The sequence below is a fragment of the Desmodus rotundus genome, chromosome 11, assembly GCF_022682495.2.
Source record: "Desmodus rotundus isolate HL8 chromosome 11, HLdesRot8A.1, whole genome shotgun sequence".
Taxonomy (NCBI): Eukaryota; Metazoa; Chordata; class Mammalia; order Chiroptera; family Phyllostomidae; genus Desmodus; species Desmodus rotundus.
This window is the reverse complement of record NC_071397.1, coordinates 40,806,166-40,820,679: the sequence shown is the minus strand read 5'-3', so window position 1 is coordinate 40,820,679 and position 14,514 is coordinate 40,806,166. Positions and strand designations below refer to the sequence as shown.

The window sequence follows — 14,514 nt, the reverse complement described above, 5'->3', positions numbered from 1 at the left end:
AAAATTGTGTTTTACAATTTTTAGTGATCATTGTTTTGATATAAAAGTTTCATGCCTAGCACCCCTCACCACAGCATGTTCTGTAAAGCCTCTGTGACCTTTCTGCACATTATCCAATTAAAGTCTGCATATTTTTTTTAGTCAGGAATGTTTCATATTTAAAATATTTAAATTTGCCTCTGACTTAATTTACTTGTATTTTTTCCTTTTAAAAACTAATTTAGGAAGAAGATGTGTGCCTTTAGTATTATCATATTATTAGGTACTGGATATTTCCATGTAGAACATAATTGAATTGAATTTTATCTATTTTCATTTGCTTGTCAATTATTTTGCCTTTTGATGTTAACAGTTAGCATATTATAATTAATATTGTATAAAGGAAATACAGGTAATTGTTTCATCAAACCCAATATAAAGAAGCCTCACATCCTCTCCATTTAACTCCCTGCTGACATAAGATATCTCCACTTTCTTTGTGAGCCTTGGTGTGAAAAAGGAGGTAGTGCACTACACTGTAACTGCCCATGTCTTTCATCTCTGCAACCCCAGGATTTAATGCAGCAGCAAGCACAGAAAGTTTATTACTTCATTATCTCTATTTTATATGCACACATTTATTTGTGGAATGAATTATAAAGTGTAAAACGTAAGAGCCAAGAAGAGAATTACAAATAGGATTATAGGGAGTTGACAGAAGGATCCATATTTACTGAACGCTTTTTGTATTATTTAATCTTAAAAGTAATCACTATTAATAAATATATTTTTAGCAAAGCTGAATACACCAAAGAAAACTGCCCAGCTTAATTCTGAATGCTATAAACCAGCTTGGCATATGTGGGAGGGAAAGGTGGCCCAATTATCTGAAACCTTTTGGAATGCGAGGTTAGTTCAGAAGATACGGTTAACATTCTTACCTCTTAAGCCCACCTGTTAAAAATAAATTATTTCCATATCATTGTTTTTCATTTACTTCATACCTCAATTTTAGATTACAAAACTCTTGGAAGAATTGAGAGAGGCCAAAGAAAACCATACACCAGAAATGAAACATTTCATGGACTTAGAAAAGAAAATTAAACAGATGGAAATGAGACATAATAAAAGAGAGCAAGAACTTCAACAGGTAAGGTAGTAAATCACATTTACATATTTGGATAGTTCTTCACTTTTAGGTACCTCCACTTTGCTATAGTTTTGTCATCCTTAGCAAAACTTTTATATATGTATAAAACTATTATATATTGATCTTATTAACAATTTAAAAGTGACTTTAAATCTCAAATACCTGAAGACTGGTTTGCCTTATATATGGAGAAATAGAGAAATAACGTGTGTCATGTTCTTAACTATTGGTAGGTCTCTAAAAAGTTCAAGTCATTTCAATAAGTGTTTGGAAGAAATAGATCTACATTAAACTGTGATCAATTCAATTCTTATGTGCCTAGCACAAGTAATATCATTACTGTTCACAGATGAATTAATAGAAATGAAAAATGACAGAAGTAAGGGCATGATATGTTTTAGGCATTAGCCTTGGTGCTGATATTTAACTTTGCTTGAAGAGTGTTTTATTCCGCTTGGTCTGGCACAGCAAAATATCATAAACTTGGAGGCTTAAAAAACAAATTAATCTCACAGTTCTGGATGCTGGAATTCTAAGGTCAAAGTTCCAGCTGATTCATTTTCTGTTGAGAGCTGTCATCCTGGCTTATAGGTGGCTTTTCCTCAGTGTGTGTACTGCAGGGTGGAAGAGGGGAAGTAGAGAGACAAGGACAGCTCTCTGACAAGTAAGGCAGAGTTGAACAGACAGGTTCATCTCCTATGTGACTCCCTTCTTCAAGACTGGGAGAGGTGGCTCTTTTATCTAACATATAGAAACTATAACACGGAGAGTCAAGAAAAATGAAGAAATGATGAAATATAGAAAGAACAAATACCATATGATCTCACATTTAACTAGAACATAATCAACAAAAGAAAAAAGCAAACAAAATATAACCAGAGACATTGAAGTTAAGAACAATCTAACAATAGCCAGAGGGGAGTGGGGAGGGGACAGTGGGGAGAGGAGTTTTCAGGAACTACTATAAAGGACACATGGACAAAACCAAGGGGGAGGGTGGAGGCGGGGGAGGTAGGTGGGTTTGGCTGGGGTGGGGTGAAGGGGTAGGGAGAAAATGGAGACAACTGTAATTGAACAACAATATTTTTAAAAAAAGGAAAAAAAAAAGAAAGAACAATAAAGCCTTGGAAAAAGATCTTCATGAAACAAAGTTATTAACCTGTTTAAAAGTTCAAAATAATGGTCATAAAGATATTCGCCAAGCTTGGGAGAATGAATGAACAGAGTGAGAAGTTCAATAAAGAAGTAGAGATTATAAGAAAGTACCAAGTAAAAGTCACAGAACTAAAGCATATACTAACTGCACTGAAAAATGTTTCCCGGTGTTCATGAAGCAGAAGAAAGGATTAGTGAATTCAGAGACAGGGCAGTGAAAATCATCCAATCAGAGAAGGGAGGAAAAAAAAAAATTAGTGAAGATAGCTTAAGGGACTTATGGAACACTACCAAACAGACCAATAGAAGTACAAACTTGCAGTTATAAAGTCAGTCACAGGAATGTAATATACAGCACAGGGAATATAGTCAATAATAATGTGATAACTATGTGGTGACAGATGATTACTATATTGTGATGATCACTTTGTAAGGTATTTAAATGCTGAATCACTATGTTGTACACCTGAAATTCATATATTGTATGACAACCATAATTTAAAATGCTAATTGTTTTAAAAGTACTGAAATGAAAAAACTTCTAACCAGAATACCCAACAAAACTTTCATTCACAATGAAAGGAGAAATGAGTTTTCCAGACAAATAAAAGCTAAAGGGGTTAATCACCACTACACTAGCCTTACAAGAAATGTTAAAGGGACATTGTAAGCTGAAACAAAAGGGTGCTAATTGGTAACAGGTCAACATATGTGTATAAAAGATTAAATCTCACTGGTAAAGGTAATACATAGTAATATACCCTTGGTGGTGTATTAATCACATAAAGATAGTATGAAGGAGTCAAAATATAACTATAAAAATTTCTTCAGGGATACACAGGATAGAAAGATATAAATTGCGACATCAAAAACAAAACAGGGGAGGGAAAATGTAGAGCTTTAGAATGCATTCAAATTTAAGTTGTTGTCAACTTAAAATAGACTTAAAAATATAAGTTGTCTTATGTAAGTAATGTTTATGGCAACCACAAAGCAAAAACTTATAGTAGATACACAAAAGATAGAAAGGAATCTAAGTATACCACTAAGAAAACCATAAAATCACACAGGAAGAGGAAAGAAAAGAAAGGAGCAAAAGAGCTACAAAACACCTAGTAAATATTTTTAATGGCAATAAATACATACTTAAAATTACTTTAAATGTAAAAGGACTAAAGTCTCCCACCAAATGACAGAGTGGCTGAATGGATTTTTTTTTTTTTAAAGACCCATCTATATGCTGACTACTGAAGACTCATTTCAGTAGTTAAGGACACAGACAGACTAAAGTGAAGGGAAGGAAAAAGATATTCCTTGCAAATGGAAACTAAAAGAAAGCTTTGATAACGACAATTATATCAGACAAAATAAAACTGTACAGTAAAGACTATAATAAGACAAAGAAGGCCAATACATAATTAAAAGGGGTCAATCCACTAAGAACATATAACATTAAGAAGAAGAAGACATAAAACCCAAGACAGGAGCACCTAAATATACAGGGTCCAGCCCCTCTTTTATGACAAAGTCATAAGCATGTAATTCTGTAACATAACTGTCACAGTCAAGCACACCATATGACATTTTAAGTGAAATGTTCAAATTAAAAACTATAAATTCTTACACCCATATTATTACTGTACCAACCACACTCAAGCAGGCCTTACTTCTGCTGGACCCTGTATAAAGCGAGTATGAGCAAGCCTAAAGAAAGAAATACAATAATGGTACAGGACTTCAATCCCTCACTTTCAGCAGTGGATAGATCATCCTGACAGAAAATCAGTAAGGAAACACTGACCTGAAAAAAGCACATTAGACCACATGGACTTAACACACATAGGACAGTCCACGCAAAAGCGACTGAATATACATTCTTCCTAAGCACACATGGAACATTCTCCAGGATGGATCAAATACCTACAAAACAAGTCTTAATAAACTTAACCCTGCAGGAGGTCATAGCTGAACTGAGAGATACAGACTCTTAAATATTGTTACATATATCAGGTGTATAAGTTCAAGGTCATGACTGCTTCATGTTTGTACATGACTAGTGTTAAGCCATGATGTTTAAGCCATCGGTTTGGCCATAACATGTATATGTATCTCTTGGGTACACGCACCCTAAGCTGTAATTTTTTTGACCGTGACCTCCACAGGTTAAGAAGACTGAAATCATATTAAACATCTTTCCCAGCCACAATTATGAAACCAGAAATCAATTGCAAGAAGAAAACAGGAAAATTCACAAATATATGAAATTAAACCACATGTTCCCTAAACTCGAATGCATCAAAGAACAGATAAAAAGAGAGAAATTTTTTAAAAATATATTGAGACAAGTGAAAATGAAAATAGCATACTAAACCTTACAAGATACAGCAAAATCATTTGTAAGAGATAACTTTACAGCAATAAATGCCTACAAGACAGTGTTAAGAAACAAGGTCTTGAATAAACAACCTAACTTTACACCCCAAGGAAGTAGCAAGAAAAGAACAAATGAAGCACAAAGTTGGTAGAGGGAAGGAAATAACAAATATCAGTGTGGAAATAAATGAGGTAGAGACTAAAAAGACGATAGCAAAGGTCAATGAAACAATGTTGGTTCTTTGAAAAGATAAAATTAATAGTCCTTTAGCTAGACTCACCAAGAAAAGAGGACTAAATAAAATACATGAAATCAGAAATGAAAGGGGGGTTGTTACTATGGATACCAAGTACAAAGGATCATAAGACACTATTAAGAATAGTTAGTTGTATGCCAATAAACAGACAACCTAGAAGAAATAGATATAAATTTCTAGAAACATACAACCTACCAAGACAATCATGAAGAAATTCAAAATTTGAACACACCAATTACTAGCAAAGAGATTAAATCACTAATCAAAAACCTCTTAAAGTCCAGGACCAGATGGCTTCACTGATCAGTTCTGCAAATCATTTACAGAAGAATGAATACCAAACTCTTCCTCTCTTCCAAACTCCTTTACAAGAGCAGCATTACCCAATGCCAAAACCAGGCAAGGATGCTATGAGAAAAGAAAATACAGAGCAGTTTCTCCCACTGAACATAGATGCAGAAATCTTCAACAAACTATTAGGAAACCAAACTGAACACTACATTAAAAGGATCACAAACATGATTATTCAAGGAGTGCAAATCATTCATGTGATGCACCACATTAACAAAATGAAGGAAAAAAATCACATGATTATTTCAGTAAATGCAGAAAATTTGAAAAAATTCAACTTTTCATGATAAAACTCTCAAGAAGTGGGTTATGAATGGAATGTACCCCAATACAAAACAGCCCACATATTGGAAGCCCACAGTACCATCATACTCAGTAGTGAAAGCTGAAAGCTTTTTTTCCAGATCATGAATAAGAGAAGGATGCCCACTCTTACCACATTTATTCAACATAGTATTGGAAGTTTAGCCAGAGCAATTATGCAAAAGAAAGAAGCATCCAAATTAGAAAGAAAGAAGTAAAACTATCACTATTTGCAGATGACATAATGTTATTTTATAAAAAACCAGCCCTGGCTGGTGTGGCTCTGGATTGAGCACTGGTCTGAGAACCAAAGGGTCGCCAGTTCTATTCCCAGTCAGGGCACATGCCTGGGTTGCAGGCTAGGTCCCCAGTAAGGGGCATGCAAAAGGCAACCACACATTGATGTTTCCCTCTCTCTCTCCTTTCTCCTCTCTCTAAAAATAAATAAAATCTTTTTTTTTTACGTGTGGATAGTTTAAAGGACCTCTGGGACAACATCAGATACAACAATATTAGCATATAGGGGTACCAGAAGGAGAGGAGAGAGAGCAAGGGATTGAAAATTTATTTGAAAAAATAATGACTGAAAACACCTAACTGGGCCACGGAAATAGAAATACAATTCCAGGAAGCACAGAGAATTACAAATAGATGAACCCAAAGAGGCCCACACCAAGGTGCATCATAATTTAAATCCCAAAGGTAAAAAAAGAATTTTAAAAGTAGCAAGAGAAAAGCAGTTAATTTTGAACAAGGGAACTCCATAAGACTGTCACCTGGTTTTTCAACAAACTGCAGGCCAAAGGCATTAGCACAAAATATTTAAAATGATGAAAAGTAAAATCCTACAACCAAGATTACTGTACCCAGCAAGGCTATCATTTAGAATGGAAGGAGAGATAGAGTTTCCCAGACAAGAAAAAGCTAAAGGAGTTTATCAGCACTAAACCATTATTACGAGAAATACTAAAGGCACTTTTTTAAGTAGAAAAGATTGCAAATGTGGAAGAGAAAAAAATTCTCATTGACAAAGGCAGACACTTAAAAGCATTGGATCAACCAACTATAAAGTTAGTACAAAGGTTAAAAGGCTAAATTAGGAAGATCATTAGGAAGGGTAACTTCATTTCTGGGTATTTATGCAAAGAAAGTGAAAACACTAATTTAAAAAGATATGTGCACCCCTATGTTCATTGCAAATTACTTACAATAGTCAAGATATGGAAGCAAACTAAGCGTCCATCAATGGAGGAATGGATAAAGAAGTGATATATATTTATATATGTATATATCTCATATATATAAATATTTATGTATTTATATATCTCATATTTATGTATATATATACACAAATAGAGTTTTGTAAGCAGTAAGAGAAAAGCAACCTGTTGCATATGTGGGAATTTCCGTAAGACTATGATATTTCTCAATAGAAACTTTGCAGGTCAGGAGACAATGAAATGATATATTCACAATACTGAAAGAACGACTGTCAATCCATAATACTGTGCCTGGTAAACTATCCTTTGGAAACAAAGGACATAGTATATATATTATATATATATCCATGTATATAATATATATATGTAATATATATCATACACACATGCATGTATGTATGAATAATATACATCATATGATATATGGTGAATATTATATTAGCCATAAAAACATGAAATCTTGCCATTTGCGACATTAAATAAATCAGAGAAAGGCAAATACCATAGGATTTCATTTGTTCATGGAATCCGAACAAAAAACAAAATAAATGAACCAACAAAACAGAAACAAACTCGTGGATACAGAGAATAAATTGATAGGAAGGGGATTAGGGGGATAAGTGAAAAAGGTTAAAAGCGTTAAAAAATGCAAAGTGCTAGTTGTAAAAACAGTCATGGGGCAAAGTACAGTGTAGGGCCTATTGGCAATAACTATGTATGGTGTCAGATGGGTATTACTAGGCTGATCACTTCTTACGTTACATAAATGTCTAATCACACTGTTGTACCTGAAACTAAAATAATATTGTATGTCAACTGTAATTGAAAGTTTTTTTTAACATTTTAATTTCAAGCAACAAGAAAAATAAGTTTTGTAACTATGTTAACTAGATTTATTTGGTGATAATTTCACAGTATATACAAACATCAAATTATGTTGAATACCTCAAATTAATACAATGTTACATGTCAAGTGCATCTCATTAAAAAGTTTTAAGAAATCAAAGACAAATAGTTTTGTAAACAGCAAGAGAAAAGCAACCTGTTGCATATGTGGGGATTTCCATAAGACTATGATCATATTTCTCAATAGAAACTTTGCAGGTCAGGAGACAATGAGATGATATATTCAAAATATCAAAAGAAAGACTGTCAATCCATAATACTGTGCCTGGTAAACTGTCCTTTAGAAACAAAGAATAAAGACTTTCCCCCCAAAATCAAAACTAATGGATTTCATCACCACTAGCTCTGCCATACAAGTTCTAAAGGGAATTTATCAAGTGGAAATAAGAGGATGATAATTAACATCATAAGAACATATTGCTGCAGGTGCAAACTCACTAGTAATGGTAAATATATAGCCAAAGCCAGATTCTCTAATATTGTAATAGTGCATAATTCACTTATAACTCTAGTTTAAAAGTTAAAAAAAAACTTACTAAAAATAACCATAACTGTATTAATCTGTTATTGGATACACAAAATAAAAACGTGAACTGTAATATCAATAACCTAAAATTGAGGGTGGAAGAAGTGAAAGTATAAGGTTTAGGAATGCTATCAAATTTAAGTTGTTATCAATTTAAAATAGGACATTTTAAGTACATCTCAGCTTATGTAAGCCTCATGGTAATCACAAAAGAAAAACCTGTAGTGATTACACAAAAAGTTATGATAAAAGAGTCAAAGCATACAGCTATAAAAACTTAATTACATCAAGATGAGTGCAAGAGGTAAGAAGCAAGGAACATAGGATCTATATAAATGAAAAAACAAAATCTTACTTGTAAGGCCTTATCAATCAATAATTACTTAAAATATAAATGGATTAAATTCTCCATTCAAAACCATAGAATTCTCGAATGGGTAAAAAACAAGATCCAAATAATACACAATTGGGCTGGCCAGAAAGTTCATTTTTTTCAGTATGATGGCTCTAGTAATGCTTAGTTGTCTTTAACTTCATTCAAAACAATTTTGTTATGTTGTGTTGTGACAGCTGTCATATCTGGGTGCATTTTTTAAAAAACATCAAAATTGGTGAATTTTTGTGCAGCCATTTGAAGATGGAAGAAAATATGCAACATTTTTGGCATATTATGCTTTATTATTTTAAGAAAGGTAAAAATATAAGTGAAACGCAGAAAAAGATTTGTGCAGGGTATGGAAAAGGTGCTGTGACTGATCAAACATGTCAAAAGTACTTTGCAAAGTTTCTTGGTACTATTGACATTTTAGCCAAATAATTCTGTGTTGCTATGCATTGGAAGATCTTTGGCAGCATTCCTGGCCTCTACCCGCTAGAAGCCAATAGCAGGAGATAGCTGACATACTCAAAATATCCAAATCAATAAAGTTATTGGTGAAAATGAAAAGTGTCTTTTATTTTGTGGAAAAATCTGGACTTTTTGCCTAATCAGGTGCATGCAAGAGATTCACTTTAGCTTTAAAGACACATATAAAGTAAGAATGAAGGGATGGAAAATAACATTTCAAGCAAGTGTTAACCAAAAGAAGGCAGGACTGGCTAGCTATAGTTATATTAGACAAAATAGGTTTTAAGCTAAAAACAACAAAAGACACAAAAAATGATAAAGAGGTCAATCCATCAAGATAAAACAATTAGAAATATTTAGCCACTCAACATCAGCACACCTAAATATATAAAACAAATACTATAACAGAACTAAATGGAAAAATAACAGCAATAGAGTAATTGTAAGGGACTTTGATATTTCCCTTTAAACAATGAACAGATCGTCCGGAGGGGTAGAAAAATAAAGAAAGAAACAGCAGACTTGGAATGAACTATAGACAAAATGGACCTAGCAGAATATACAGTGCATTTCCTTCATAACAGCAGAATACACATTCTTCTCCATCACACAAGGTACTTTTTCTAGGATAGATCATGTTAGACCATGAAACAATTCATAGCAAATTTAAGAAGATTGAAGTTACAGCCAGTATCTTTTCAGACCACAATGATATATGAAACTAGAAATCAATAGGAAGGAAGCTGAAAAAAATTACAAATACATGGAAATAAACACTTCTAAATAACCAATGAATCAAAGATGACATTAAAAGGAAAATAAAAATGTATCAAGACAAAAGAAAATTAAAATACAACTTATAGAATGCATCAAAAGCTATTCTAAAAGGGAAGGTGATAGGGATAAATGCATACATCAAGAAAAAAAGATCTCAAATAACCTAACTTTACATCTCAAGGAACTAGAAAAAAACTAAGCCCAAATTTAGCAGAGGGAAGGAAATAAAGATCAGAGCGGAAATAAATATAGAATAGGAAAACAATAGGAAAGTTGAACAAAACTAAGCATCAATTCTTTGAAATCATAAACAAAATTGATAAAACCAAAAGCAAGAAAAAAAGAACATTCAAGATTGGAAACTTAGAAAAGAGGAGATACTACCATTGATACCACAACAATACAAAGAATCATAGGAGACTACTATGAACAATTATATGCATACCTCACAGATACTGAGTTTGGTTCCAGACCACCACAAGAACGTGAATATGGCAATAAAGCTAGTTGTAATCTTTTTGTTGGTAAGGTGTTGCCTTCAGTTTATAAAAATTGCTAATATGTGTGAAGCACAATTAAAAGAGGTATGACTTTATATCTCAACAAATTGGACAACCTAAAAGAAATGGATAAATTCCTAAAAATATACAAACTACCAAGACTGAATCATTAACAAATAGAAAATTTGAACACATCAGTTACTAGCAAGGAGATTTAGTCAGTAATCAAAAATCTCTTGACAAAGAAAAGCCCAGGACCATATGGCTTCACTAGTGAATTCCACCACACAATTTATTTATTTATTTATTTATTTATTTTTGGATAGAGGAATAAAAGAGAGAGGAAGGGGGGGAGAGAGAGTCCACCAAACTATTAAAGACAAATTAATGCCATTCCTCATATTTTTCAAGAATACTGGTACATAACAAAGCCAGATAAGGATACTTTAAGACAAGAAAACTACATGCAACTATCTCTAGTGAATATAGATGCAAAAATTCTCAAAAAAAAAACAAAACAAAAAAAAACAGATTAAACAGCACATTAAAACTGTCATACACCAGGATCAAGTGGGATTCATCCCTGGGACGTAAGAATGGTTCAACACATATAAATCAATAAATGTAGTACATCACATTAATAGAATGCAAGATAAAAATCATAATCATCTCAATAGATGCAAAAATAGCATTTGACAAAATTCAACTTCCATTCGTGACAAAAACTCTTGACAAATTAAGTACAGAAGGAAAATACCTCAGCATAGTAAAGGCCATATATGACAAGTTCACAGCTAACATAGTACTCAGTGGTGAAAGGTTGAAAGTTTTTCCTCTAAAATGTGGAACAAGACAACTGCTTTCACCACTCCTATGCAACACATTACTAGAATTCCTAGCCCAAGCAGTCAGGCAAGAAAAAGAAAGAAAAAGCATCAGAATGGGAAAGGGAGAAGTAAAATTGCCTCTATTTGCAGATGACATGATCTTATATAGAGGAAATCCTAAAGACTCCACCTCCAAACTCTTAGTTAGTCAACAAATTCAGTGAAGGTGCAAAATACAAATATCTATACAAAAACCAGTAGTATTTCTACATACTAATAACATTATCTGAAAAAGAAAACGATCCTGTGTACAGTAGCATCAAAAGCAATAAAATACTTGGTCATCTATCCAAGGGAGTAAAATATCTGTACACTGAAAACTGTAAGACATTGATGAAAGACAGTAAGGAGCACACAAATAAATGGAGAGGTATCCCATATTCCTTTCCATTTATTGAAAGAATTAATGCAGGTTTCCCCCACTCTCTGAAGGTAGTATGTCCCATGAAACCTTTCATAAGCAGAAATGGCTTAAAAAAGAAGCAGTTACCATTAATTTATATGTAAAGATTTTTTAGCATTCTCAGACCCCCAAAATAACCTTCCCAGTCATACCAAGTGTCACATAAAACCTAAAATAATACTAACATATAGTAAAAGAAGTTCCACTCTTGCTCTTTGGGGTGCAGGCTGTCTCTATCAACAGCTTGCTGCTAAACAAACACTGAATGTTATTTTCTCTTTTTGCCTTTTTTTATAAAAGTGAAAATCTTGGCATTTCTTTTGGTTAGCAAAAGCAGGTACTAATATAGGTCTGTCATAAACATGAAGTGGGATAATGCAAACTTTCAAAAAGCAGGGCATACTCGTTAAAATGTCCAAAGCAATCTGTAGATTCATTGCAATCCATTATCAAGATTCCATTGGCATTTTTTTACAAGACAGTCATGCTCTGCATAGTGGCATTTCAGTCAGTGACAGACCACATACACTATGATGGTTCCATAAGATTATACACAGCCTAAGTGTGTAGTAACCTACACCATCTGGATTGGTGTATGTGCACTCTATGATGTTTGCACAATAACAAATTTGCCTAGCAATGCCTTTCTCAGAACATATCCCCCGGGCTGGCAGAATTAAATGAATTAACATGAATAAAATGCTTAAAACCAAGCCTTGCACATGATAGATGCTACATGTGTGTGCTTTTATCATTCTTAGTTCTGTTAATGAATGCAGTGGCATGCATTGTATATTAAAGCTGTCTTGATTGCATCTCAAATGCTGTTCTGAAGAGGAATGGCATTTTGGGGATGTTTGGATTCATACCAAGGTTTTCTGATGCTTTAAATGGAACTCATCATTCACAGCTTACAAGAAAAAGACTGTAAAATTCCCTATCAGAATTTCCCTCTTGTCAGCTTCACCTGCACACCTGTTTATTGACACAGTGAAACCCGTTAGATAGGGTTCCCCCGCCTTCTCCCTCCAGGTCGTCACCATTGTCAGCATTGTTCCACTTCAGCTTTTTGAGGTCATTAAATGTTCTTCACCCCCACTATGAACTGTAACAATAATATGGAATTTTTCTGTTTACAGATAATACAGCAGACCCACCAAGTAGTAGAAACTGAGCAAAACAAAGAAATTGAGAAATGGAAGAGACTTGCACAGTTGAAGAATCGTGAGCTAGACAAGTTCCGCACAGAATTAGACTCAATATTAGATGTTCTCCGAGAGTTGCACCGACAAGGGGTGGTTGTGCCAGTTGCTTTTGCAAATGAAGTGAATGCACCAGACTATAGTAGAAATGCGGATTCCACATGACCTCCTGGCAAGGCCTGGAGGTGCACGATGGCTGGGATTGCGCCTGTCAGAGGCGGCTTTTGAAAACAGCTGCTCCAGTATGTTGCCAGAAAACAAACAACACAAAAGCTACATTTCAAAATAAATTGCCCTTAACCAATAAGGGGGGGAAAAGCATTATGTTGTATTTTACTGAAAAGCATTAACCAGTCACATTTTAAATAATTTATGGACAAGTCTCTTTATGTGAGGTGATTAGAGTTGGTGAATTTTATAGTAAAAGTTCTGACGTATATGCTAGATATGAAAAGAAAAGAAAATTGCACATACTCTGCTGTTGTTGACTCATTCTTGGTACCAGAAAAACAGCCCCTCTTTCTCTGGAGACACGGGACAGGGCAGCTTCCGCTATCATTTGGTCGAGAACCATAACTTCATACAAGCAGACAGTGAGCTTATCTTGTGCTCTCCAAATTTCCACTCCTACCCCACGTTCTTTCACCCGATTCAGCTGAAAAATATATTTCACAAGTAATAGGGGGATTTGATTAATTGTTCTATGCTACATGTCTTAAATGCCAATTTTTTTTGTAACTCTAAGATGATAGAATATAACATTTTTACTTTCTACTATTTAAAAAGTAATATATATTCATTAGAAAAAATTAAACCCTAAAGCATGGACAAAAGTAGCCAGATTGTTATTTTTACTTCTCAATTCCCATTTTCAAAAGCAGATAGTGAGCACAGAACATACTGGGAAGTTAAAGCCACCTTGTTTTCAAATGTTCTAGACCAATACTGTCCAACAAAAGTATAATTAATGTGAGCCACATGTAATTTTTAATTTTAATGTAGCCACATTTTAAAAGATTTTTAATGAAATTAATTTTGGAGATTTATATAATCTAACATGTTCAAAATGTGATTTTACAAGTTGAGTTCTTACATTCCTTTTTTCATACTGAGTCTCCAAATTCTGGTATATTTTACATTTATAAACACATCTCAACTTCAACGAGCCGTATTTCAAATGCTCAATAACCACAGGCTAATAAGTGCAATTCTAAAATGATAAATACAATGAGAAATACTGTGTAAAGGACAGGTGAAATAGATCCTGGTGAAATTATGGGTAGCAAATGTGAAATGTGGAAATTAAATATAAGGAATGCAATTAATGTCTTAATGTCCAACATTTTTTAATGTCCTTTCCTAAGAGGGTAGAAAAAGCATTAATTACAATTTGCTTTTTTTTATGTGAATCTTATTTTAAGTTACAATATAAACTATTTTGATTATTATTTGCTTTGTGTGTTTTTTATGTGAAAACTTAATAATTTATAGCTATATCCCTCCCTCTGACTGACTCTATTCATGGGCTGTTCACTCCAGGCACAGACATGGCTGACTCTGAAACACGAGGAAGTGCCAGCATTGGATAGATGATTACTTACAGTAAAAGCGCATCCTATTTTGATGAGGCTTTTGTATTGTTTGGAATAAGCTGTGTACATGGCTGGTCTTTAATTCT

The 14,514-nt window shown here is 33.7% G+C and overlaps 1 protein-coding gene across 5 annotated transcripts in view; it reads left to right on the top strand.

The window, feature by feature from the left end:
- Positions 1-14,284, top strand: part of CEP162 (centrosomal protein 162) — a 76,463-nt gene extending 62,179 nt beyond the window's left edge. For all 5 annotated transcript variants that reach the window (XM_024576630.3, XM_045184864.2, XM_024576631.3 and 2 more), the window contains 2 exons: positions 995-1,129; positions 12,774-14,284. In XM_024576630.3, coding sequence (XP_024432398.2) covers positions 995-1,129; positions 12,774-13,001 — 363 coding nt within the window. In that variant the 3' untranslated portion in view covers positions 13,002-14,284. The remainder of the gene's footprint in view (positions 1-994; positions 1,130-12,773) is intronic.
- The last annotated feature ends 230 nt before the right edge of the window (positions 14,285-14,514 follow it).